The 25,344-nt window shown below is 53.8% G+C and overlaps 2 protein-coding genes across 6 annotated transcripts in view; one reads left to right on the top strand and one right to left on the bottom strand.

Annotated features, from left to right (window-relative positions):
* The window catches only part of IQCK (IQ motif containing K), a 104,178-nt gene extending 85,011 nt beyond the window's left edge, over window positions 1-19,167 (top strand). The window contains exons 9-12 of one of the 3 annotated variants that reach the window (XR_004422508.1): window positions 10,542-10,742; window positions 13,727-15,018; window positions 16,402-16,589; window positions 17,603-19,167. Coding sequence is in view for 2 of the 3 variants with exons in the window: in XM_033101323.1 (XP_032957214.1) it covers window positions 10,542-10,615 (74 nt within the window). In the remaining variant the exon portion in view is untranslated. Of the gene's footprint in view, window positions 1-141; window positions 1,016-10,541; window positions 11,155-13,726; window positions 15,019-16,401; window positions 16,590-17,602 lie in introns of those variants that run through there. The other 2 variants (XM_033101324.1, XM_033101323.1) reach the window with 2 other exon arrangements.
* Window positions 941-21,631, bottom strand: GPRC5B (G protein-coupled receptor class C group 5 member B). Of its 3 annotated transcripts, none has more exons than XM_033101322.1 (4): window positions 21,611-21,631; window positions 11,171-12,184; window positions 5,497-5,609; window positions 941-2,195 (listed from the first exon to the last, which is right to left on the bottom strand). In XM_033101322.1, exons 2-4 carry the CDS (start codon window positions 12,174-12,176, stop codon window positions 2,148-2,150), a joined length of 1,167 nt encoding a protein of 388 aa, XP_032957213.1. In that variant the 5' UTR covers window positions 12,177-12,184; window positions 21,611-21,631; the 3' UTR covers window positions 941-2,147. The 3 variants fall into 3 exon arrangements, with proteins under 3 accessions (XP_032957213.1, XP_032957211.1, XP_032957212.1); XM_033101320.1 differs by lacking the exon at window positions 21,611-21,631 and adding an exon at window positions 12,343-12,455; XM_033101321.1 differs by lacking the exons at window positions 941-2,195; window positions 21,611-21,631 and adding exons at window positions 2,656-4,176; window positions 12,343-12,454.
* Between the last annotated feature and the right edge of the window lie 3,713 nt (window positions 21,632-25,344).

The raw sequence follows: 25,344 nt of genomic DNA on the forward strand, positions 1-25,344 counted from the left end.
CGGTGGGTCCATGGGGCCAAAGCCATAGTCGCTCTGTGGGTTTCGGTCCAACTAGCCTTGTCCACACGTCGAAGATTTCCAAATGACAGGTCTGCCTAGGCGTGGAAATCAACCCTGACTTTCTCTTTCGTTTCTTTGCAGTGAAATGCAGAATGGAGGAGGAGGAGACTGTAGCTAACACCCCAGCCCCTTAAACGCTGTTGGTGTCTTTCCCTTCCGAGCTCCAATGACCTCATTCAAGCAAAATGTCCAAATTATGCTTCCTTTGTTGTTTTTTTCTTTAAAGACTAGGTTTGCTACATGTGAACCCAGAACCGTTTCCATAAAAAGATAGGATTCGTGGCAGATATGTTTTCGTGCAAATCGTTCATCGCAAGAAAGTACCAGTCTTACTTTTCTGCTTTATACCCACATGTTATTCTTTCATCCATCTATTTGTCATCAGAGCTTCAGGAATATTCTTCTGCACCAACCGCCATTACAATGTACAGCGAACTCGAGTTCCAAGTTGGTGAAGTGTCCTGGTTACCAATTTCCCACTTGTGGTTGCCTTTGCAAAGAGCCATATTTAAATTTAAGTCCCAGACCTCAGCAGTGGGTTTTCAATTTATCCAGTGAGTACTCTTCGTAAAAAAAAAAAAGACGTTACCGCCTGCGATCGATTCCCAAGGAGACTCGCCCTTCACTTTTTGCAGCTCACCCAAGATGAGACCCGGACACCCCGACCACAGTAGCAGGATTTTGGTTGTCGAGGCCCCAAAGTATGACAGCAAGCCCCCATTTTTCTGGGCAAGCTGACTTCCTACCCTCATTTATTTTGAGGTTTGCCACTAAAACCAGGAATCGCCCAATTCAGAGCGCTCCAGACTTAGCCTCTGGCCACATCTGAAAGCCCAGTGGTTGTCCTGGGTGGTTTCGACAAGCTACCACACATCTGAAGTAAATAGTAAAGCCTTTATTTTTGTGTTAACAGCATTTTGAAAATAAAACCTATCTGCCCATGCTTTACAACCTTTTCAATTTGTAATATTTATATACAGTCCTTTATGGTACACATTGATTGTCTTGAAATTTCTTTTAACGATTTTTTTTTTCTCTTATAAGGATGCAACAGTCAGCCAGGGAAGGATGAAGGTACCTTATAAAACACACATTAATACATTTAATAAATATATATTATCTATCAAAAATGAGCCTTAGCTCTTTGTCAATTAAGGAAAAGCACCTGCTGAGCACTCCTGTGAAGCTGGTATGATCGTCGCAGCACGGATTATAAAAGCCACAAAAATGCTCCCTTTCAGTTCAGGGTTCAACTCAGCCAGCCCAGGGGACCACCCCACATTCATGCTTGTTCAGTGGGCCTGAGGAAACCTGTGCTCACAGCGCTGGGTCCCCGGCGTTCAGCAGCTGAGCTAGAAACCCTGGCGACACACAGCACTTTGCCGTTGGTTATTCAGTACTGAGGTACTCGTTCCCGCCCTCCACCCCCAGTGGAGAAATCCAGCATAGAAGACGCATTTCCCACGGAAAGGGGGTGCAAGAGTGGCTGTTATAGTCCCAAGGTGACTTTACTAACCAGACACGGAAAGGTCTGTGCTTACAATTAGGTGTTTTGCTCACAGATGCTCCTCTTACAGCTCTTTTACCCCAAGTCCTGTTCACATAAACAGATCTTCAACAGAGGGGCCGCTTAATTTTATATTGAAACTTAGCTCCATGGGGGTCGCTGGCTGCCACAGTCTCTTGGCAAAGATGTCTCTTTGTCCCTTTCAGGTGAAATCATTAGAAAAATAAGTTCTCTGCGCTGTCCCCTCACTTGCCGAGCCTCCGCGGCCCCCGCCCCCCATTGGGAAGGCTTTCAACCCACGCTTCGATCTTAAAGCCAAAATAAAACAAAACCCAAAGCGCAATAACGAACGTATCAGAGGTTTGAAAAGAAAAGAAGGAAAGACAGGTCTCCTTAAGCGAGGTTCCCGTGACTCAAAGCTGGTTCCATTTTTATGGTGGTGAGACGTGACTTTCCACTCGTAGCAACTTATGCATGCCAAGCTCACCGCACACTCCTGGACCACCAAGAACTTAGAAAACGGTTGTGTGACTTGCTCCCTTCTGCAAGGGGGCTCTTGCAGACCGAGTCACAGGTGGGGTCAGGGAGCTCCGAAGGACTCCAGGGAGCGGGGGTGGGCGACCATTTCCTGGCACAAGAATGTGTAATGCAGTCGGTTTCCACCAGCCTGGACCCGGCGGTTTGCAGACTTCTGTATTTCGAGGATTCTGGGTCTGCATGCACCCGCCCTCGTCCCCACCCCAGGCCCTAGCTTCTTTCCCTCCCACTCCTTCCCAGTAGGTCCCCCATGTTTTCGGCCCCCCCCCAATGATACTCCTCACACAGAAATCTGGACCGTGATTCCCTAGAAGCAAGCACATGCTGTGGGAGGGGCAGGCAGCTTCCGGAAGGTGACGGTTAGGGCGGGCGCATTCTGGTGCCATGCTTTCCCCTCCCCAAGCGTGGTGACAAGAAAGACGCTTAGCAGGAACGGAAAACGCGGAGTTGGGCCACACGGGTGGCCGGGTGGGCCTTGTTTACCCCACTGCTCTGCAAGGATCGGGGGCTGGGGGCTGGGGACAAGGACAGGACACAGCAGAGACTAGGGCCTCGAGAAAAATCGTCAGGTTTATTAAAACATACTCAGCTCAGACACATTGGCTTGTGAAGAGGTCAGTTTCCCCCAAACAGTAACCTTTTTCATTTTCTTTAAAGGTTAAAGGCTTATGGGTTGTTGTATAGAAAAAGCAATATAGTGATTAGAGTGTATGCAGAAGGACCCACCCTCATGTAATACGTTCCGTGCCATCAGGTTAAGACTCTGCTTTGAATCGTTGCTACGGTTATGCTGCCAAACAGTGCAGAGAACATGGGGCTTTGAATGGCCGAGATGTTCGAAATGCCAAAGAACCAAAGAATGACTTCCTGAGGACAGATGGAAACCATGACAGAAACAGTGGGCTTTGAAGAGAACCATTTTCATGGAACTTGCGGAAAACCAAGTCAGAAATGTCCCCCCACCCTCCAAAAGCAGCGAGGAAGCCCTACGTGCCCCGCCCCACCCTGCGACTCGCACTGCATCCACGGAAGAGGCCCAACCGCTCACTGCAGGCCAGGCGGCAAGGTGCCATCTCTCCATCCTAGAGGGCACCCGGGATACCCTGCCACAAGCCGTCATCTTGGAAATCTGCTTGGCCTTTCTTCCAGCCTGCCAGCCCAGGGGGTTTCAAGCTGGGGGCCCCATTTGACCTTTTGAAGTGAATGTGGGAATCCAATTGGGAGAGGGCTTGGAGAGAGCAGAAAGAGGGAGGGATGGTTGAGGGAAGAGGCGGCTGCCCCAAGCCAGAGTGTTGCCATGGCAACACCAGGGAGGGAGGCCGGGCTTGCTTTCCTGCCATACATGCTGGAGCAAGAGGCCCCTAGAAGGAACAGTGGTTGGTCACCACACTCTAAAAAAATGTGACGGTCACTTCAGCTTCCAAATGGCATCTCCTCTTTGGCACATGTCAGGGTCCCTCCACCACTACTGGTTGTAAAGCTCACCCCACGATTTGATTGGAATCACACCCACCACCTCCTGAACTGCTCCTGACCCCCCCCTTGAAATGTGCAGGGTCCCTTTGGCCCTCCTCAGTGAAACGGTCATCTCCCAGAGGCCACCGCGGTCGAGGAGGGGACATGCCGTGGGGACCTCCATGTTCAACCAAACACCAGCCCGGGCCACCGGCTGTGAACTTGGTTCTGTTCTATCCCCCAAGGATGAAACGGTCTTCCCGGCCACATTTTCGAGTGAGCCTAATACTATTTGCAATTAGCGTTGCTTTAGTTTGTGGGGCTTGAGGTTGGTTTGGTATTACGTGTGTGTGTGTGTTTGTCTGTGTGTGGCGGGGGGCGGGGGGGGCGGGCAGTCGGTGTTAGCTTTTCAGTTCAGCAGTGTTCACATTTACACGAAATCCCCTTGTCTAGGATTCCCCAATCTCCTGGCTGTGTGGCGGCCTGGATCTGTTACTGATTTCTCCCTCAAGAAAGACACAGCCAGGGAATAAAATCGGTAAGAGATTCTTATTCTCTGGAACTTGAGTCTTTCACCAGAGGTGTCTTCCAGTGTAACTTGGCGGAGCAGTTGGGATCTGGAAACAAGGACAACACACTAAGAACTCTGTGCTTTGCAAAATCAGCATCAGAAACCAGCGCATTACCAACGTGCCAAAGACCCGTTCCCTTGCTTTTTCAAAACGGGCTGAAGAGTCCCCCAAAAAGGCAGCTACTAGCGTGTGATGCCGCTCCCTTCTTGGGAAGCTGTCTCCCTTTCTCTGCAATCATGCATCCAGAACGAATGTTTCCTTACCCAGAAACCCACTTTGCTTCCTAAGTCCAGGTGCTTTTATGCCGTGAAGGGACCAAGGGGGCTTAAGAGTGACGGGCATGGGGCCGTTTTCTAACAACATATAGCACCCAGGCGGAATGCCTCATCAGGCTTTTCTTGGCACCCAACAACCAAGCAGCCCCAGGGATGGCAGGGGGGCTTCAGAAGGCAAAACTGTGAGTCTTTGTCTTTGAGCCTGTTCCCAACCCGTGCAGGCCAATGCCTAGCGAGGCCAGAAAACCAAAGTTCCCTTAGAGATCAAAGACCACGCCTGACTTCCATCAAAAACAAAAGCAGCGCAGGGCGAGTTATGGAACTGGCACATGATAGAAAGAATGGAAACCCAATTGACACATGTAAGCTGGCTCATGCGTTGTTTCTGGAAGAAGCACCGAGCTATGTTTGGAAATTAAACGTGGGAATGAGAGTGCGTCTTTGGACCGTTGGAGAAGCAAAATGATGTCATTCCACGCAGGCAAAACATAAACAGTGACAATTCTGCTGGCGGTCTGTTTGGCATCAGACAGTAAACCTGCTTTTGTGTTCGTGGGAGAGGAATGATAATCACTTTCATTTCTTAAGACAACTCTTAAGGAGTGTGTGTGTGGGGGTGGGACGGGGGACCCCAGGACCCGGCTGGGGCACAACGATGGCGGGGGAAGTGAAGGGGAGCTACACTAGGTTGGATGTCAGCAAAACCCTCCAGGGCTTCACAATCCTGGGCTTTTCCTACAAGTCACCTCCCAGGGAGAGAATGAAGGTATCTTGCGTGCAATGAAAGCCAGAGAATTCACTGGGTACAGGAGTCCCAAGAAACAGGGACTCTGTCAAACGAATTTACAGGTGGCGCAGTAGGTATAGGTGGGTCTCCGTGCATGGAGAAGGGGGTAGAGAGGGAAAGAAGAAAAATGGAAGCATCGCATGCGTTCTAGCTGCGGGGGGTGTCACTTGAGCCTGTCTTGGTGGCCCATCAGAAGCCTCCACAGAGCAGTGTGTCCCCTTTGGAGCTGGAAGCTGCCACCCCCCCCACCCAACCCCCACTGCTCTTAGGCTTCCTGCCAACACATCACCTCTCGATACTTACAGTCCCGCCATTGAGCACAACGGCCATCTCAGTTGGCTGATAGACGTTGCTTCTAAACGGAGCGCTGGGTCTGCTTCCCAAGCTGCCATTGCGAAACCCTGCTGTCCGGAGAGCTGAGGGAGGCAAAGGCAACACAAAAAAACAACACACAAAAAAACAAGACCCGATTTTGTTTTCTTCCACGGCATCAACGCCATGCTCTGCCCCGACCCCTCCCACCTGCCTCCTCTTTGTCACAAGCCAGATTTCAAACAAAAGTCACAAAGGGGCTTTGTTCTCTGGCTCTCAGAGAGCCTGACCCATCTCAGTGGGGTTGGGAAGTTTGTAGAATCCAGGCTGCAGGCCGGGAGTGGGGCAGGGTTGAGCCTCTAGCCTCCCCGCACCCCCAAGCCCCCGCAGGGCATGCGTGACAAGGAAGCACCTCTGCATCCCTCTGACAAAAGACCTCACTCCAGAATGCCATTCACATCAAGTTCAACCCACACCCTGCAACATCACACACGCGTGGGGGCATCCCGTGATAAAGGTCATCTTCACGGGGAAAGTGAGGGGGAACAGAACAGAGGGAGCCCAACCCCTTGGGGAGGGTTATTTCTAAATAGGAAAAACAGGGAGAGCTGAAGCAAAGGTGGCAAACGATGCCAGCACCTTTTACTTCTGAAAGGTGGACAAATGGTGTTTCTTCCTTTCTGTGTACTTTTAGAGATTCCCCGCCCCCCTTCTTTTTTAATCAAGAAAAACCAAATTACACAAAAAGACATGAAGGAAACTTAAATGCACATTGCTAAGTGAAAGAAGCCAGTCTGTAAAAGCTACATGCTGTTACGGCTCCAACTATTATATTCTGGGAAAGGCCAAGCCTCAATCGCAACACGGATGGAACACCAATAGAAGTCGTTAATACCAGGGACACCGGGGGAGGGGACATGTGGGAACTCGCCGTATTTCCTGCTCAATTCTTCTGTCACCCTAAAACTGCTCTCAAAAAATAGTGGAGAAAGTAGACGTACTATTAAAAAATCAAAACGAAAGTCCATCTCAGTTGTGCGATGGCACCTTTATTATGTTCACTCTCAATGAAGACACCCATCTTACTTTGCTAAGAAAAGTCTCTCCTAAAAGGTGTCCTGAAAGGAGTCATTTTTTTCTGGCTAAAAAGTAGCAAAAGAGCTTGGGACTTACACACATTCCTTGGGGCAGGGGACCAAAAATCACCTCAGTAATATAGTTAATCTCCCCAGAGTGCCAACCAAGAGACAGGCACTGTGAAAGTACTTTACATATATTCACTTGTTCAGTTTTCGTAGCACTGTCGGTACTTTGATTATTTCCACTTTACGTGGGGCACAGAGAGGTTAAGTAATTTGCCCAAGGTCACACAGCTGGTAAGTGGCAGGACCGACATTTCAACTCAGGCAGAGAATCTGTCCATCACACTATCCTGGCTCCAAATGCTATGTTTTTAAACATCGTACTTAGTTCCTTAGAAGCAACTTGAATTTAAGTGACATGAGGGGCATCTCAGCCCCGACTGGACCAAAGAAACTGAGGCAGGGTAGGGAACGCATGTTCCAAGATACCCTCATGATGTATGCTTTAGCATCTCCACGCCTTCAGCAGCCCATTATGCACGTGCTAAGTGAGGAAATGCCCTTCCTGGGGGAGCCAGGACGCAGCACCAGGGGACAGAGGACACCGTCCATGGACTCTTACTGTCTCAGTGCCCAGCCTAGAACTGCTTGACGAGAAGGCAGCCCAAACAGCACCGCGTTCCTCATAATGCAGAGACCTGGCCAGCTGTGCTAGGGGAATCTGTTGGAGTCAACAGATGCCCCTCGACTCTACAAGCCAGCTGTGTGTGGGGGGGTGCCTTGGCCCTGGGGTCCCCCTCTGTAGTAGCTCTTTGTGGTTCTCCTCTGGTAAACGTCTCTCTCAACATTCCAGCTCCCTGAGCGTTGGCTGCCTCCTCCCCTGGCCTCGACGTGGACATGGGATTTAGGCCTGGCCATTCAGGGCATCACATCTCACCAGCCATGCTGATTGGTCAAGGAAGGGCCATCAGGTCCAATCAGAGCTAACTCTGGGATTTTTGTTTACGCACCCTGGGAACTAGTCCTCCTTTCTACTGGGACACTGTGCAAGCGTAGAGCTGTGGACTGCCCTGATACTAACAGAGCCGAGAGGTGGGAAAAGACCAAATCTTGTCACCTTGAGTTTCCGAGATCTAACCATTCCTGAAGCTTGTCCCTAGTACATTAGTTTTGTTGTTGTTGTTTCGGTTACGCTGCTTCAAATCAGATTTTTGATCACTTGCAACTTCAAGAATCCCAACTAACACCCTACTCTGACCTCAGTCAGCTTTAAAAGGCAAGCAGGGCCCACCCATAAGGGGGTCCTCACAGGAATCAAAGACCATAGGTTGAATGCCAGCCTACTCCTGTCTAGACTGCAGGTGAGGCTAGACTGGCCCTGTCCGCCAAGCCGACTCAGGGCCTTGCACTGCGAAGCTGAGGGTCAGAGTTTAAATAGCCTGTGGCCCTAATGAGATCTGAGAGCCGAAATCCCCTAACAGAAGAAAGAACACTTTTCTTTCCTGCTCCTTGGAAAGGTGAACATTTAATGCGTCTCATTAACGCTTTCCAACATGTGATCTTTCCGACAAGAGGTGCTACATACTTCAGTATATTTTCACATCTTTTTAACTCACATACCTCATGCCTTGTTGATACTTATGAATAAGCATTAGGCTGGTAAAGTCGTGTATATATCGGGGGTCTCACTCAGGGGAAGGAAATAAGGGAGCAGAGGCTGCTGAGGTGCTGGAAATGCAAGAGAAAGAGGACCACTTTGTTTCCTGGGCAAGGCCCCTGGTGGGTCCTGGTTCCCTAAAATATAAGCTGGCCGAGGTCAGCACCAAAAATGACAACAGCTGTCCTTACGGTGGCAGGGGGGCGTGCCCACGTGTTCCCCAGCTAGCAAAGCAAGTGTTTCTAGAACAAAGGCAGCCCCGGCTAGTTGAGCCTCTCTCTGCGAGTTTTCTGAGGGAGCTGGCTTTGCCTGGAGCCCGCCCTGCCTGGGCCCTTGTGAATTTCGGTGGACACATGTTTGGAACGATGCAAAATAGGGCTATTTTAAAAAGTCTGACAACATCCAAGGTTGGTAAAGAAGCGAGGAAATGGGGCTCTCATACAGTGATTGAGGGGGGCACAGTAAATGAGCCTACCGTTCTGGGGAGCCGTCTAGCAGTACATATTATGATTTAAAGTTGCAGATTCTTTGAGGCACCTTTAGGTGCAGTCTAGGGGGTTTTTCTGCAAGGAGTTAAGTGAGCGAGGGCACAGAGATGAATGGATAAGATTGTTCATTGCAGCATGACTTTATATGGAAAGCCAGAAGCAAGTGGAATACTCACCAGCTGAAGGTCAGAAAACTAAATTATGGAAAGCTCTGCATCTTGAGAAAGACGGTGTCGCTCTGTGGTCACTGACCTGGGAGGGCTTCCAGCCATGACACTGATTTAAGCAAGCACACTGCGCGGCACCTCTGAGACCAGTGGTTTCAACCTGCTTACATCTCAGAATCACTTGGAGATCTTAAAGAATACCTACACCCAAACAGACTTCATCAGAATGAGGGCAGGCACTGTTTTCAGCGGCCCCAGTGAATCTGATGTGTAGCCAGGTTAAGAGTGGCTCCATGAGATTGTCGTGGTTGGGGACTCGGGGGGTGGGGACAGGCAGGCTGTGTGTATGCTCATCGAGAGGAGTCTGGCAAGATGGGGGCAAACACACAGCGGTAGCTGCCTTTGGGCAATGGGACTTGGAGCATTTTTTATCATTTTTACTTGCCGAACCTTCTACACGATTATTGTTGATCTTTTGTCATTAGAAAGGAATAATAAAGCTGTTCTTGTTTTGGAAAAGAAAGAGGGGGACTGAAAGACAAGTTACTTGGCTTTGGTACATGTCAGGGTGTGAAACAGACCGGGTGGGGGCACCTCTGGATCCCCATTACCCGCTGTGCCAGCCCAAGCACTGCTGGTCCCGACCTGGGTCCCAGCTCCCTTTGCTCTCTGGGTCTTCTGTGGATATGAAGTATGGGCTGCATTTTCACAGGAAAGGATGCGTGTTGTGGGATTCAGAAGACCATCTTTCCCCCTTCCTGCTCTGCTGTGTACTTACAGCATGAGCTTGAGCAAGTTGCCTCAGTGTCCTGATCTGTAAAATGGGACCGATACCCCTGTCTTCTCAATGCACCCAGGTGTCCTGCCATGTCGTTGAGATGTGGGACTGTAACATCCTTTGAGAAGAGTAATTCTGTGGCAGCGTGGTCAGGCGTGTCGGCTCTGGAGTCAGCCCGCCTGGGTTCACACCCGCCTCTGCCTCTTGGACAAGTCACTCTGTGCCTCAGTTTCCTGTCTGCAAATGGACCTCACTGGGTTATTGTAGGCACGAAGTGAGGTTAGCTACTACAATGCTCCGAGCAGTACCTGGTCCATGATAAGCACACAGTAAAGGTTAGCCATCCTTACTTTTAGTACTTGTGTAGTTCCAGCATCCCCACTTCACTGCAAGGAAGCTAGACCATCAAGTTCTTAACCATCAGTGGTGGGGGGAGGGGGTCACAGACGGCTCTGAGAACCTGACAAAATGACAGCCCCATCCCCCAATGAATGTACAAAAATTTACATCCATTTCCGGTGTTCCCACTACCATTGAGTCCCCGGGGTGTCCCCGGGGCTCAGATAAAGAGGATCCTGGTCCAGAAATAGCTGAGTAAGAGGTGGCTCCCAGGACCACAGAGACTGGCCAGGCCCCTGGCCTCTGCTCATCCCCTGAATGGCCATCTGGGCTCCCGGAGGTGATCCCCATCCTGACCTCCTTAGTCAGCCACCTGCACCAGGTCTCAGGTTCTGCTTTCGGGGGAACCCAACCAAGACGCGCACCCACCGTGCCAGGAACTGTGGGAGCCCCTCCGTCCGGTACTCAGCGTGTTACTGCTGAGTACAGCTCTGTGAGGCACATTCTCTCGTTTCTGTTCTACAGAGAGAAAAACTGCGGTGCAGAGAGGTAATCTACTCAAAGCCACCCGTCCAGGAAGTGGCGGAAGCAGGATCTGAACCCAGACGTCTGCCTCGGGGGCCCAAATTCCTACACTCGTGGTGTCGGATGTAAGAGTGGGGGCACGAGCACTGTCCCTCACCATCTACACATGGGCTGCAACCACAGACACCTGCAGGGAGCCAGGTAATTCGCGTCAACGTGTTAGAGTGGCTGGGTCAGGGACGATAGGGAACGATGGGGAGTGTGGCCAAAAAAAAAGGAAGTGGATTCCCATCTAAAGGGGCAGCCACAACCCGGTGAGGGGGGAGAGGCAGGGCCTTCTCGCCAGTTCCAGACAATTGCTACTGGCTGGGAACTGCGGCCTGGCATTGCCAGATCCAACTTTTCAAAAGAAGCCAGAAACCTGGATGTTTATATTAAATTAGCTGGCAGTTGATAGGGGAAAAAAAAAAATCTAAATAAATAAAACTTCTAAATCAACGTTGCCCGGGGTTAACGTTTGTGGGCTCTGCTCTGCCAGGACCGGCCTTCCCCACTGGCGAGCAAGAGCGTCCTTTTAGGACAAACGGCCCGGGAACCTCCCCCAGCGGGCGGCGCCCCCGTGCGTTTACCTGCGTTGTGTTCATCCATGGAAAAGGCCTTGTTCTCCATGTAGGTCCGCGGCAGCTGCACGTCCTCCTCGAACGCCGTCTCCCGCATCCGCGGCTGCGACGTGTCGAAGTAGTTGGGGGTGTTGTCCTGCGGGGCCGGCAGGATGGTGCAGTGGATCTCGGGGATGGCGTGGAAGATGACGAAGACCCAGCCGCTGGCCACCAGCGTGATGGCCAAGGAGGGGTCGCCCCAGGCGTCCCCCTGCCGCAGCTCGGCGTTGCCGAAGAGGTACATGGTCATCCAGGCCACCCAGATGAGCACAGACAGGATGGCCGTGACCAGGAGGCAGGCCCCGTTCTGCTTCCACTTCTTGAACTTGCCGCAGAGCGTGAAGAGGGCCAGCCCCAGGGCGGCCGCCAGCAGGACCATGTCGTAGATGAGCGCCATCACGAAGTCCATGGGCTCGTAGGCGCAGGCGGGCTTGGCGTCGCGCAGCACGGTCAGCACCAGCCACTCCACCGCGATGACCACCTGCACGAGCATGAGGCACAGCGCCACGCCCACCAGCTGCCGGCCCGAGGGGCTCTTGCCGTGACGCACCAGCCTGCGCACGCGCCACGCCTGGCTCAGCAGGCAGGAGAAGCAGAGCGCGAAGAGCACGCCCCACAGGAAGCGGCGCACGGAGCAGATGGTCTCGTCCTCCCGGATGATGAAGGCGAACGTCAGCCCGAACAGGCCCAGGGTCCCCAGGAGGAAGAGGAAGTGGAGGCCCACGGGGTCCTTCTTGTCCTTCTCCTTGATGAACGGTAGCCGGACCAGGAGAATGAGCATCAGGAGCAGCGTGATCAGGGCGCCCGCCCCGGCCACGGCCTCCACCACGATGCCCCAGATGGTGTCCAGGTCGCACAGGGACACGTACTGAGGGAGGAGGTCCAGTCCGCAGCCCCGGGACGTGCTGGTGTTCTCAGAGGCCCCGGAGGCGATCACAAAGAGCAGGAGGAAGGCGAGGGCTTGCTGGGTTCTCATCTTTCCCTCTGACACCATGAACGTTCCAGGAAAGTCGGGGGTGAGAGTGGGAGGAAAAAAGATCAATTCACAGCTAGACTCTCCTCCTCTCCCAACTTCTTTAAGACCCACCTCACTTCAAACCCGCCAGCCCACATCCTGCCTTTGGACACACAGGGAAACGCACCCCTTTCTCCAGGCAGCACAGCCAGTCGTGGCGGGTGGGATGGAGGGTGGATTTGGGCTCCCATCTGTACCCGTGGCCGGGCCCAGTGAACCACCATGAGTCGTCATCACTAGTGACCAGAGGAGACGGTCAGAGGGAGACTCACTTTCTCTGAATAACCTTTCAGAGTCTTTGCATTTGAGGCCACATTCTGACCTCTTCAAAAATAAGGGGATAAAATGAAACTTGAAAGAGAGAGCCGTGGGCCAAGGCCTGCTGGGAGAAGGGCACGCATCACCCCATTTCCGTCTTTGAGTGGTAACAGCTGGCAGCGATGACTCGCTCTCAGCCAATCCTCACACAGGAGACAAAATAGCTTCCCGGAGGTTAGGACACTTGCCCAAGGTCATACCACCCAGCTCCTAGAAACCTCCCAGCATTTCACATGTAGTACCGTTCGTAGACCCAAAATGAACTGTCTTCCTGGGTTCCACCCTGCCCCTCTCTTCTCCCACCCCCTCCCCCACCCCCCAAACATTTCCAGAGAACCCATCCTCTCACTCCACGCCAGTCCATTTCTCTGGGGATGCTCTCATAGGATGCTCTTTGGCCCCCATGCAAGCTGGGGATGGGCTTAACCCATGTTCCCTGTGCTTGGATGCTCCTCCCACCCCCAGGATGGAAAACTCTCCCCGCCCCACCCCTCCACCGCTGGGCTCAGCACTGATGTCATCCACTCAGACCTTGGCCAAGGTCACACCCCCATTCTTCTCTACTGTAGCCTCCTCTCTATGTCTTAGCTCTAATACCTGTCATCTTTGTGCCTGTTTCCTTTCTTTCTCCCAGCCCTCCCTTTCTTTCTCTATGGCTAGCTGCAGGAAGACAGGGACACCGTCTTGTTCATCAGCATAGACCAGGGTTTCTCAGCCTCGGAACGACTGACATTTTGTTTGCATGTGGTCATTCTGTGTTGTGGAGCCCATCCTGTGCCTTGAAGGATGTTTAGCAGTGTCCCTGGCCTCCAGCCACTAGGTGCCCGCAGCAACCCCCCTCCCCCAATTGTGACAACCCAAATGATCTTCAGACAGACACTGCCAAGTGTCCCCTGAGGGCGAAATCACCAGGATGAGCAGCACGGGGAGACTCAAGCACTAGCACATTTCTGGCACAAAGTAGATGCTGAGAAAATACCCGAGTCACCAGGACTCTCCTCTGCCCACTGCCCCTTGCTTTCGAGGGCAGCCTGGCCTTCAGCGAGCCCCGGCCTGCACAGCTCCAGAGTGACTCGCTGCCTTAGCTCCACCCACGTGGGGCTGTCACCAGCCAACTCCAGGCAGCTCCAGCGGGTCCCTGGGGCTCCCCTAAGTAAATGCTGTATCGACCACCTCTCTCTGCTCCTTTACAGGATCCGGAGAGCAGCTCCCATCCTGCCTTGGCCCTGAGGCCGCCGACTAAGAAGGAGCCCGGTGCTACAGGGACCGTCACCTTTGCCTATAGATGAGAGAAGGCGGGCTCGGAACAGAAGGCGTCCGGCAAGCAATGCGCGTTACATGAGCATTTCAGCATCCCACTGAAGCAAATTAGGGGTGAGCATGCACCCCAAACAATGGCAATCGGGCCCACCGTCTAGCCACTATTCGTGGCCCTGCCACGTCGGCCACTGGAGTGCCACTGCAGCTACTTATGCCTTGTCTACACACCACCTGTGCAGCTATTAACTTAACTGACTCACCAAGTCCTTGAAATCAACTCACTTAAAAGAGAACTCCACACATTGCAATACTTCTCTCTTGAAATGTTAAAATTGCTTGTTGACGTAACTCCCATTGCACGCCCAGTGGCATATCCCAACATACCACCCTTTGGAAAAATATCGTCCTGACCCAGAACCGCTTGTCACACCGTCCTGTAAGCATAATGGGGGTGAATATTCAAGAACCAGTAATGTCTGAGCAAAATGCCATCAGCTGCCCCGACACGGTGAAGGGGCCCCCCACATATCTCATCAATGGCAAACGCAATTAGAAGACTTCTCAGTGAGTAAACAGGACACACCCCGTGCAGCCTCTCTCGGTCACTCAGCAGCCAACCGCACCCCCCGTCGGGCTGGGGGGATGAGGGGTAGGGATGTGTTCCTGGGGTCTTGATCACCAGCCCTCTCTCCACATGCCCCCTAGGCCAGTGGTTCTCAACCAGGGGCAGTGTTGACCCCACAGGACATTTGGCCACGTCTAGGGACATTTTTGGTTGTCACAACTGGGGAGGGGAGTGCAACTGGCACGTAGTGGGTAGAGGCGAGGGACACTGTTAAACATCCTCCAATGCAGAGGATGCCCTCCTCCCCCAGCAACAAAGAATTATCTGGCCCAAATGTCAATAGTTCTGAGGTTGAGAAAGCCTGGTTTCTACACTCGAGGTCAGAGTTGATGGGAAAGATGTCGGGAAACCAGCCAGGCTCTCACCCCACGTCCTCTCCTTGCAGGAACTTGGCCTTCGTTAGCTGCCTCCATTCACTCTCCTGAGATTTCCTCTCTCTACGGGAGACCGGCCTGCAAACTGGGACTCGGTTTCCCCAGCTCCTCCTCCTTCCCGACCAGCCTTCCAACCACAACAGGAAACCAATGGGGATGATGGAAAAAACCAAGATGGCGACCACGCTTCTGAACTTCCAGGTCTGCAGCTCCCACTCCTGACATGGTAAATGGACACACCCTTGATTTCTGCTCTCATTCCTGAGAGTGGAACCTTCTCTTTCCGGGACAGCTGTTGTTTTGGTCGCCTACTATCCATTTGTCCCATTTCTGAAAAGAGTTCCTGCTTTGCCTTTGGAGAGCCACCTCAAGCCCTAGCTCTGAGCACCTGACGCAGGCCTAGCCAATCAGAGCATTTATCCCGCCCTTTGGCCACACTGATTGGTTCATAGACAGGCACCTGGATGGCCCCACCAGACGCATGATAATCAGCCTTAGGATATTTGGTACAATGAACTACAGAGGTCCTCTGATTCTGTTGGGGTTGGTAAGCTAGAAGAGCATAGGCCTGGAGCTGGAGAGGTACCGTTTGCCGTCATAGGGACAGAACCTGTGCCAGAGTAAATCCAACCCAGAGCAAACGGTAAAGTGACGGCACAGAGTCCTCATACATTGAATGGCTAGATTCAGCCATGCCTGAAGCCAGAAACCCTGGTCTTTGCAGTTCTAGCAGCCAATTAACTTCCCTTTTTTGGATGAAGCCACTTTGAGCTGGATCTGTATTACTTGCCGACAGAGAGGTTGTTATTCCTCCAACATCATGTGGCCCCCCTTCTTTCAGGAAGTCCTATGTCCCCAGCAACAAGGCAGCCAGGGGCTTTGGGAGGGTCCAGTTGTCTCAGGTGGGTCTTTATCATTGCGAAGGATACCCAGGAGTGGATAGGCACCCCAATCTATAGAACACTCGTCCCTGGGTGACCGGGAGGCCCACAGACCGACTCCCAGAGTGAAGCCGGTTCGGCCCATCTAGGATTTTTGGAGAGTTCAGAAATGCCCTGCAGAGTTTTCTGTTACTGCCAGTTGAGTGACAGTAATTGTTGACTCACGGTGCTTCCTGTGCTCCCGACACTCTTCTGTGCTCTTCACATACATTAACGCCTTTATAATCTGCACAGCGACACTATAAAGCAAGTGCCATTACTGTCTCCATTTCACAGGAAGTAAAACAAGGAGGTCAGCTGGCTTGTCCAAGGTCACACTCAGCTAGAAAGCAGAGCCAAGAGCCAAACAACTGTACGGTTGTTACCGGGCTCTTAACACAGACCAGGGATCCAGACATGTCACCTGGCGAGCCTTGCGCTGGCCAGTGTGTCTGGATTAGGTTCTCCCACCCCCGTCACGCTGCGTGCCAGTACTTTTGATCTTTGTCGCATGTGCCACAATTTTCAGTCATTGTATTTGATTACTTTTTTGGTCCGGACCCCCACCCCCAGGCCCTGGTCTATCTTATTCTGCACCAAACCCCAGTGCCTGGCACATGGGCAGGGCTCACGGCACAGTTACTGAATGAATGAATTGCTAAATACAGTCTCCAACCGTCACTCAACAGCAGGCAGATGCTCTCACTGCCATCTCACAGCGGAGGGTGCTGAGGGCAGCAGCAACAGCGTCACCTGGGAACTTGTTAGAAGGCGCACTATCGGGGAGCGGGCCCAGCCCCCCATCTCCACAAGCCCCAAGGGTGTGCAGATGCTGGGGCACCCTGAAGACATGTGCAGCGGGGGCGCCCACTGTCAGGTAAGCCCTTCCTGCTGCACCAGCCACCTGGCGCCCCACCACGGCCTGCGGAGCAGCTCTCCAGGAACCCCAAACTGAACAATACAGATTAGAGGTTTCGAGTCAGCCGCCAGGCAGGGCTGACGGGAACGGGATGAATATATGGCAACAAACCCGTGGGATGTGGGACGGAGGCATGCATCTCCTCAAAAGGAGTAATGAATAAATGCGAACAAATGTGCGAGCCTTGGCTCACATGCTAATTACCGTTGCTGCCAGCCAGGCTCCCAGAAATGTGCCTCATTCAGCTCTTCAGTACCCTGCATCTCACACACACACACACACACTCTCACTCTCACACTCTCACACTGTCTCCCTGCAGAGGGGCCAGAAGCAGGTGGTCCAGCAGCGCGCTCCATGTCTCCATTCCCCCACGAGCTGGGGCCTGCAGAGGCTGGAAAGAATGCAGGCAGGATTCCTTGCGCCAGAAGGACAGCGCTGCCTGCCTGAAGGGCAGGGCTGCTCCCCCAGCCGCGCTCCTCACCCAGCTCCCCGTCCTTCCGAGTCAGACCTTCCGGTTCCAAGTCCGGCTCCTGCCCCTTGCTAGCACCCTGTGACCCCAGGCAGCTGCTTTAGCCTTTCTTGCCTCAGTTTCCTTATCTGCAAAATGAGGGTGATAAATAGCACCCATCAAGCGGGGGCTGTTGTGAGGATTAAAATAATGACGAATTCGGGTTTAGGGCAGTAGTTAACGTTGGGAAAGCAGTAATATAAAGTGTCTGTTAAATAAATAGAAAAGATTGGCAAATACTCCCCCTCTGAGGCTGTGAGCTTTTCTGACTGCTTTTCCAGGAGGGGTGGTTGCCATGGAGACGGAGTTGGAAGTGGGGCTCACCCAGGTGTTTGTCCACCACTGGTTGCCAGCCTCCCCCATCACGCACCAAGTAACGAGGTCCCTGAAGTGGTGTGAAGGGGTGATACCTTTGGGGGTGGTCTGCCCTGAGAACCCCCAAGCCCCCCGATCTCTGCTACAGGTACTTCTACGTGGGAACCTCACAGTGAGGGTGATTTTCCCAAGAGGAACCCAGGCCAGAGGAATGGAGGCCAAGCTGGGTACCCTGAAACCGAGTGTCTCTGACGAGGACTCAGAGCCAGGACACGAGCCATTCTCGGGGAACCAGCATCCCACCTTCCTACCCACCCGTGGGAAAGGAGATACAGGTTGTACAGTCCCCCTCGGGAGCATACCATCTGACCAGCCTTGCCTTGGTCACCATCACTGAGGCTCCAAGGAGGCCACTCGTTTTCCACCCCAGGGGCCCCTGTCAGAGGCACCGTAAAACCACCTTCTCTAAAGAAGGGGGGGAGGCACTGGAACATGGAAAGGAAAGAAAAACTGCGCAGATGGAGAGGGGCTTTCCTACTCCTGGGCATGTTTACTACTTCGGTTCCCAGATGAATACCTGGCACAGAATTCACACTCCCATCTGTCTCCTGGAGAGCAGAAGACCTCAGTGGGAGGGAAGCCACCGCGCAATTCTTAACCTCTCTGCCGCTCAGTCTCTTTGTGAAATGAGCATAACGATACTGGAGTGAAAAGACTCACGAAAAGGACCCAGCAAGGTACCTGGCACACAGGGTGTAGACTAGTGTTATTAAGAAGATAATCGTGATTCCCATTGTCCCGCTGGGAAAATGAAGGTAGAGGTAAGGCAGCTTGGCAGACGTTTACTGGAATTTACGGGCCAAGCTGCGACTGGCCCCATTTCTCCCAACTCCTGACCTCAAGGCCCTTCCACGGCACCCCTGGTTTGACCACCCCTGTGTCTGGCGGGGGCCCAGCTACACTCTGTCCCAGCCCACTCCCGTTCCAGTGGCTGGTGCATTTCCTGCCGGACAGGATTCAACTGGTAGGAGGTAACTGACATGAAGCACTTTCCTAGAGCTGCAATCTCACCCTGTGTTATCTTTTTTATGTTACACCATCTCGCAATCTTCATTTCCCAGTGCCGCCCAGACCACCAGCCTGTTTGGGAGCCCTGGAATTTAATAACCCTCAGAGGTTAGTAAATAGGGTTGCCAGAACACAAGCTCTTTGCACAGGAATATGCAAAGCAGCTCTGATCCTGTAAATAAAAGCAATCATTTAAATGCAAACTGCATCCTTGGCTGCCCTTTCCGGCTGGCCGGCTGGCTGGGTGATTCCTCTCAGGCTGTAATCCGGAGAAGAAAATGTGACTAACTCAGAACCCCCAGGAAGCTCTCTGTGTAGAAGTGTTTGTGGGGCCGTGGGATCTGGGTGGGGGCCGCTCAGGGTGGAAAGGACTGCGTCAAAGTGGGGAGAAGAGTTAAAAGCCCGAGCCACTCCTTGAGTGGGCTCCCAGGGCTGGCAAGGTTCAAAGCGTTCCCCGCAGGCTGGACAGGGACCCTCAGAGGCTGCCGGCGCCTGGCCATCCACAGAGGCAGAATGAAAGGGAAGTCCTTATTGAGGTCAGAGGAGCTTTTAAAAATCAGATCCCGTGGCTTCCCACTCAAAACTCTCTAAGGGTTCACTGGCCCAAGGAGTATACAACCTACAATACTTTCCGTGGCCCAAAAGTTCGAGGTCTGACTGGTCCCTGCCATCCCCTCCCCTGCCCACCCCAATCTGCCTACGAGCTCCAGACACAATAGGCTTTGTTCAGTTCCTCTAACTTCATTCCCACCCCCAAAGCCTTTGCATTTGTAGTGCCCTTTGCCTGGTTCAGTCTCTCCCACAAGATCTCCCAGTGGTGGGTGTGTGTGTGGGGGTGTCCCCCATCTTGCAGGGCTCCACTAAAATGCCACTCCCCCCAGTCTTGTGTACACAAACCCTTGTCACGTCACTTTCTTTTACAGCACTGAGTTTTATTTTCCGGGCAGTCCTTGTCCTAATGGAAAGTTGTATCTACCGTGTTTCCCAGAAAATAAGATCTAGCCGGACCATCAGCTCTAATATGTCTTTTGGAGCAAAAATTAATATAAGACCCGGTCTTACTTTAATATAAACCACGACGCAGAGACCCGGTCTTGTATTAATTTTTTTCTCCAAAAGACACATTAGAGCTGATAGTCCAGCTAGGTCTTATTTTCGGGGCAACACGGTATTTATTTGTGCTTGTTCACCACCTCCCCAGCCCCGAGTCCATGTTATACACTGCAGTGCCCCAGACCCACTTCTGTGGCACACTTACTGAAATAGCAAATTAACCACTAAGATTTTGAGGTTCTCTTTCTAACAAGATTGCTTGTCTTGCTGCCTGTGCCCCAAATGGCGAATCCTTCCCCTTCCATTTTCGTCCCTTCCCAACTCAGCTGACCCCTTTTCAGCCTTAGAGCTGGGAACGAGCTGGGAACGAGCAGGAAACGTCCACTCCACAGTCTAGAAACAAAACTGGCCTACTGGAGGGCTCCCAGCCGACAGACGCCGATTTGCATTCTATTTACAGCCATTTACATGCAGTTTAACTCAAAGTCTGAATCCCCCGAAAGCCCCCGCCCCACCCAGGAAACTTCTCAATCAAGGTTCTTTGGCTGAAGTTCCGAGGCTTTTGTGCCAAGTTGCCCCCGCCCCCAACTTCTCGTCTTTGAGAGGACCCCCAGTTCCTCCCGGGCTCTGCTCAGGTGCTCCCCCCACCCCGAGTCCCCGTCCCCCTCATCCATCCTGGCGCAGTCGGGCAGCCAATGTGGCGCGTGGGCCGGGGCCCCAGACGGGGACGCCGCTGCCCGCCACACTCCAGGGGCCTTTGTCCGCGCTCCAAGGAGCCGCCCCCTTAGCGAACAGGGGACAGTGTGTGTGTGTGTGTGTGTGGGGGGGGGTGTTATTGGCTAGGCCTGTCTGTGACAGAGTAAGGGCCGGGCAATGTACCCGCGAGCTGCGCTGGGGCTGTCCTATGCGGCAAGGTCGGTGCTCCCCTCCCCGACTGGTTAACCAGCCCCCCCACCCCGGGCCAAGGCGGGTGCGGGAGGTAAGGATCCCGGAGGCGAGCCCCTGTCCCCCAAAGGAGAAGGGACTCGGCACAGGGCCAGTCGTCACCTCCAGCCTGGCCGAACAGAAACGCCACCCCCCACACCCCCCGCCATTGTATGCAGCCTTCCCTCATTTGTCCCCCAGCCCGATGTCTCAGCTCTGCCTCTTTCTGCCCGCAGTGTCCCCTCCTTGTCCCGTGGTGCGCAGCCACAGCCGGCTGCGAGCTTGGCCTCCAACCCCTGCGGCAGGTGCGGCAGCTCACCCCCAAAGCCCGGCCCTTGTGCCCCCGGCTCCATCAGTCCCCACGGGACCTGCCCGCGGCTCCCCTCACACGACGAGTCACTCGGGCATGGCTGGACCCTCTTACACTACTCCCAGCTGTCCTTTACCTGTGATCGCCCCCGTACCTGGATCTCCAGCTGGTCCGGGGAAACAGCGACCCCCCCAAAGGTCCCCAGCCCTTCCCTGATCCCAGCTCTGCTCTCTGCAGCTCCTTGCCCGCTGCACTGTGGTTCCCCCCATCCGGATCCCCCATGTCCCCCAACAGACTAATCCCTTGGGGAAATTAGAAAAGCATCAGAAGCAGGCCCCCCAATCCTCCCAAGTCCACAGCAGGAAAAGTTTCTGGGGCCTGCAGCGCCTTCCACCCCACCGGCATGGCTCGCACTCACTTACCCCCGCGGCCGCGCAGCGCCGACGCTCCCGCTGGCCCTCCGCCTGAGTCACATCTCTGCAGCGCGGCCGCGGCCCCCGCCCCGCGCGCGCCTGCCCGGCGGTTCGGCCTCACTGCATCGCCCTCGGGAACCGCTGCCTCGCGAAGCGCCCCCTGGCCCGGCCCGCGCTGCTGCAGCCGCCGCAGCCCCGCCCCTCCGCCCGGCCCCGCCCCCGGAGCCTCCGAGCCCCGCCTCCGAGCCCGGGTCCTGGCTCCCGCCTTGCGGACTGTTGCGCACCCAACCCCTCACCAATAGCGCTCGCCCACCCGCGCAAGCCCCACGGTCCTTGTTCGGAGCACTGAGGCGACCCCCTCCCATGTCCCAAATTCGAGGACACTCACCCCACAACCACAGTGCGCCGTAAGCAGTCCAGATGCGCGGGACAGGTCTCCAGGTCGCTCCAGCCTCGGGCACACACACACACACACACACACACACACACACGGAGGGACAGCCCCACAGTACCCCAGTGCAGGGCCTTTACCCCACCCAGGGTACCCTCCAACGTGGGTTCCTAAACAGTAACTTCCGCTCAATCTGCTAGTCCTCGATCCACGACGCAGAGAGGTTCCCGCGGAGCGCGTTCCAAAGTCACCGACGCCTCTGTGCAGCACCAGCAGGCACGCACGTGTGGCTGGGCCTCCTCTACGCAGCTCGAAATGCAGCCCTTTCTCACCTGGGCGTACTCCACTCCCCCTCCCCCCCGTGTCCCTTGGCGCACACTGGGTGAACACCCACGTCCTTGGCCACCCCAAACATACACGTCCACACAGTACACCCCTCACGTGGGTACATACACAGGAGCCCCACCACCAATGCGGCTCGCGTTATCCACGTACACACACGTCCACCAATTTCCCGGCGGGCGCATACACTCCGCGGCCCGGGACACAGCCAGAAAGCGCGCCCCGCGCTTCCCCACGGCGGCCTTGGAACCGGCTGGAAGGAAGGGTCCAGGGGCAGCCTAGCACTTGGGCACTGAGTCCGGCTCCTAGTCCACCCTGCCATCCGAAGTGGGCATTGCCCGGATCCGGCCTGGGAGACTGAGCTGCAGCACTCCCACGACGCTGGATCCCTAGGAGACCTTAGGCTAGATTCCTCAGGTCTCCCCTGAAAACCCCCCAGAACTTTGAGGACCCCCGACTCTAGTTTCCTAGGGAGAGACCCCCTCATCCTACCCACCCCGTCCCATCCCGGCTCTACAAGACAGGACAGGAAGATGAGCCCTGCTCCCATCTCCCTGCGGTGGGGGTGAGGTGGGGCTGGGGAGGCAGGAAGGTGGCAGAATAACTCCTTTTCGGGAGGGTAGTTGCCTGCCCTTGATCTTTGGGGACCACGGACCTGTCAGATGTTCTCATCTCTTCCTGCGAGCCTCCCCGAGTTCCCGCCCAGCCAAGCTGGTTTACTGCTAGTCAGGCCACCTACGCATCTCTGTGAATACATTTTTTTATTTTTAAGGAAAAGTGGACGGGAAGGACAGCATATTTTCCCCCGTTTATTTATTATATTTTCCCTAGCACACAGTAGGCGATCATTAAATATTTGCGGGCGGACCCTTGCTTGCTCAGTGTTCCGGTCAGACTGCAGAATTGGAAAGTGGGAGGGCACTGTCACCTGGTGGTATCTAGTGGAACTGACGCCGGGATCCTTTTTCCCCCCACCCTCCGTTTTAAACGTGGGCGAGCTCGCCTTTCTGTCTCAATTTCCTCATACGCAAAGTGAAGAAAATTTTAGTAGTACACGCCTGTTGGGGTTGTTGTGAAAATGAAACACACGCTATCTGTAAAGCGCTTCACGTAGAGTCTGGCACGTGGAAAGCCCTCGCTGTGAGTTGATGAGTATTATGGCTGTGATTATATTCCCTTTCCCGGTTTATTTTACAGACGGACCCTGATCAGTTTAGCTTTGGAGACGACTTTGCGAAGCAAAGAGTGAAAATGAAGGTGGCTCTTCGGTGGCAGGTGCATTCCCTCCACCCCCAAGAAGTTCATCATCATAACTCACGTGGTGCTTCCTGAGTGTTCTCGTCTTTAAAGTATTTATCCCACCAGGAATGCTCTAGGCGGATACTATCATTCATCCCATATTACAGATGGAGACACTGAGGCCCAGAGAGGTTAATTACTGGCCGGCCACGATGCCGTTGGCAGAGCTGGGATCCAATCCTGGCCTTTCTTCTCAACCAGGGGCTACCCTGGTAGCATTTGCTGCGAGGTCAGACATCCACACAGACGCGCCTCGTGGCGCTGCAGGGCTGCCACCCCAGGCTCCAGCCCTGGAGAGAACAGCGCTAGAAGGTGGCAGGGGCCTGGGTCAGGCTCTCGAAGGCTCCGTCCACCTCGCGCTCTGGAAACACACAGACTTTCCTGGCTCCATTCCTCACCGCCCAGGGCTTCTCGCTTTGTTTAGTGTCAGTCTCCCCAGCTTAACTCTATGCACGAGAACTTTCTACGTCGATGGATGTGTTTGCTGTCAGTGCTATACGTGAGCACTTTACATGTGACAAGTGCTAACTTTCCGTTTTATTTACTTTTAATTCATTGAAACTTAAATAGCCTCATGTGGCCAGCGGCTAGTGTGTGGAGAGTGTAGCTGTAAGTTCAGCGAGAACAAGAAACGTGTCTGCTGTTCATCCTTGGATCCCACAGCCGGGGGGGGGGGGGGGGCAGAGGGGTGTGTCTCAACCAAATGAATCCTTTCCTCTTTAAAGTGTGTCTATTCTGTATCCAAACCCATGAGAAGGATCCTGATTTCTCCGCTAAGGAGGTCATCTCCCAAGTGGCGAGCCCCTGGGATTCTGGAGCCGCCCGCGTGCCTCTCCCTGGCTCATCTTGCTTTCACCGCAGAACCATCCCAGGTAGGTGTCTGTACCTCTCTGTGATAAAACTGAGGCTGGGACAGCTCGAGGGGCTTCTCCAAGGGGAGTGCCGGAGGCAGGATGATGCAAACCTACTCACTTCTGCTCTTCCCATGTCACCCCACTGCCCATCTGACTTACCTCCATGGAGGAGTGGGTTTGAATGATGAGGATTCGAGCAGTGGACGGGATGATATTTTCAGCACCCCTCCAGTTGCTTCAGGCAGGTGACTGCCTGAATATCGGACCCCGATGGTGTCCCTAGCGCTTTCCTTGGGGCTGTTCCTGATTCTGGTGCGATTCATAGATGGATCCTACTCTCAGGGAGCTCCCGGTCACAGGCAGACTGTCTCACTAGAGAGGGAGAGCTGCTGAGCACAGGACATTGTGGGAGAATCTCCTAATTAACCGAGGGGGCTCAGGTTCCCCTGGGACTCCAGCACTTGACTTTCCCTCCGGAATGAGAGTGGGGGACGCTTCAGGCCAGGGGCATCTCTGGATTCATCCTTGTAGTGGACAGCCAGGCGTGAGCAAATGTGGATACACTGTTGCTGCCACTTTATTGTTTTGTGCCCATGACAGACATCTGTCTCTATGTGTTCCGCTCTTGCAGATTCCACATAGAAGTGAGATCGTGCAGTATTTGACTTGGCTTATTTCACTCAGCGCGATGCCCTCCCGGTTCATCCATGGTGTCGCAAATGACAGGATTCCCTTCTTTTTGAAGGCCGAGTAATATTCCATTGTACACACAGACCACGTTTTCTTTATCCATTCCTCTGTCAGCAAACACTTAGGTTGTTCCCATGTCGTGGCTACTGTGAATAACGCTGCAGCAAACATGGGGGTGCAGATATCGCCATTCCTCTTTTCCAGAAGCGGGCGTTGAGGCACAGCGAGGGTAATTATCGCAAAGCCAGCGTGAGTCCCCTGATGACGGGCCGTGGCTCAGGCGTGGTGTGCAGAAGAGGTTTCTCCTGAGCTCATTCCTGCCAGGCGAGCCTGTCCAGCCCCATGGCTGGGGTGGGGAGTGGCTTCCTCCCCCTTCTCCCCATCCCCCCCTCCTTCCACCTCCTCCCTTTCTTCACTTTCCTTGCTGAGGACTTGGCCCAGCCAACTGTGAAAAATTATTCCAGACAGGGGAAGCTGAGGTGGGAGCTGCAAAGTGGGCATAGAAGACTGAGGTTACTTGGGTTACATAAGGGCCCCTGGGACAGG

The sequence above is a fragment of the Rhinolophus ferrumequinum genome, assembly GCF_004115265.2.
Source record: "Rhinolophus ferrumequinum isolate MPI-CBG mRhiFer1 chromosome 15 unlocalized genomic scaffold, mRhiFer1_v1.p scaffold_54_arrow_ctg1_1, whole genome shotgun sequence".
Taxonomy (NCBI): Eukaryota; Metazoa; Chordata; class Mammalia; order Chiroptera; family Rhinolophidae; genus Rhinolophus; species Rhinolophus ferrumequinum.

Bases quoted from the DNA above. Each gene is read 5' to 3' on its own strand.
- GPRC5B (XM_033101320.1), bottom strand. From the start codon at position 12,439: ATGGTGGTTCACTGGGCCCGGCCACGGGTACAGATGGGAGCCCAAATC. The intron at 5,610-11,170 runs GTAAACGCACGG...TGCCTCCCTCAG, and splicing joins CATGGATGAACACAACGCAG to CTCTCCGGACAGCAGGGTTT. The intron at 2,196-5,496 runs GTAAGTATCGAG...TTCTTGTGCCAG, and splicing joins TTGTGCTCAATGGCGGGACT to GAAATGGTCGCCCACCCCCG.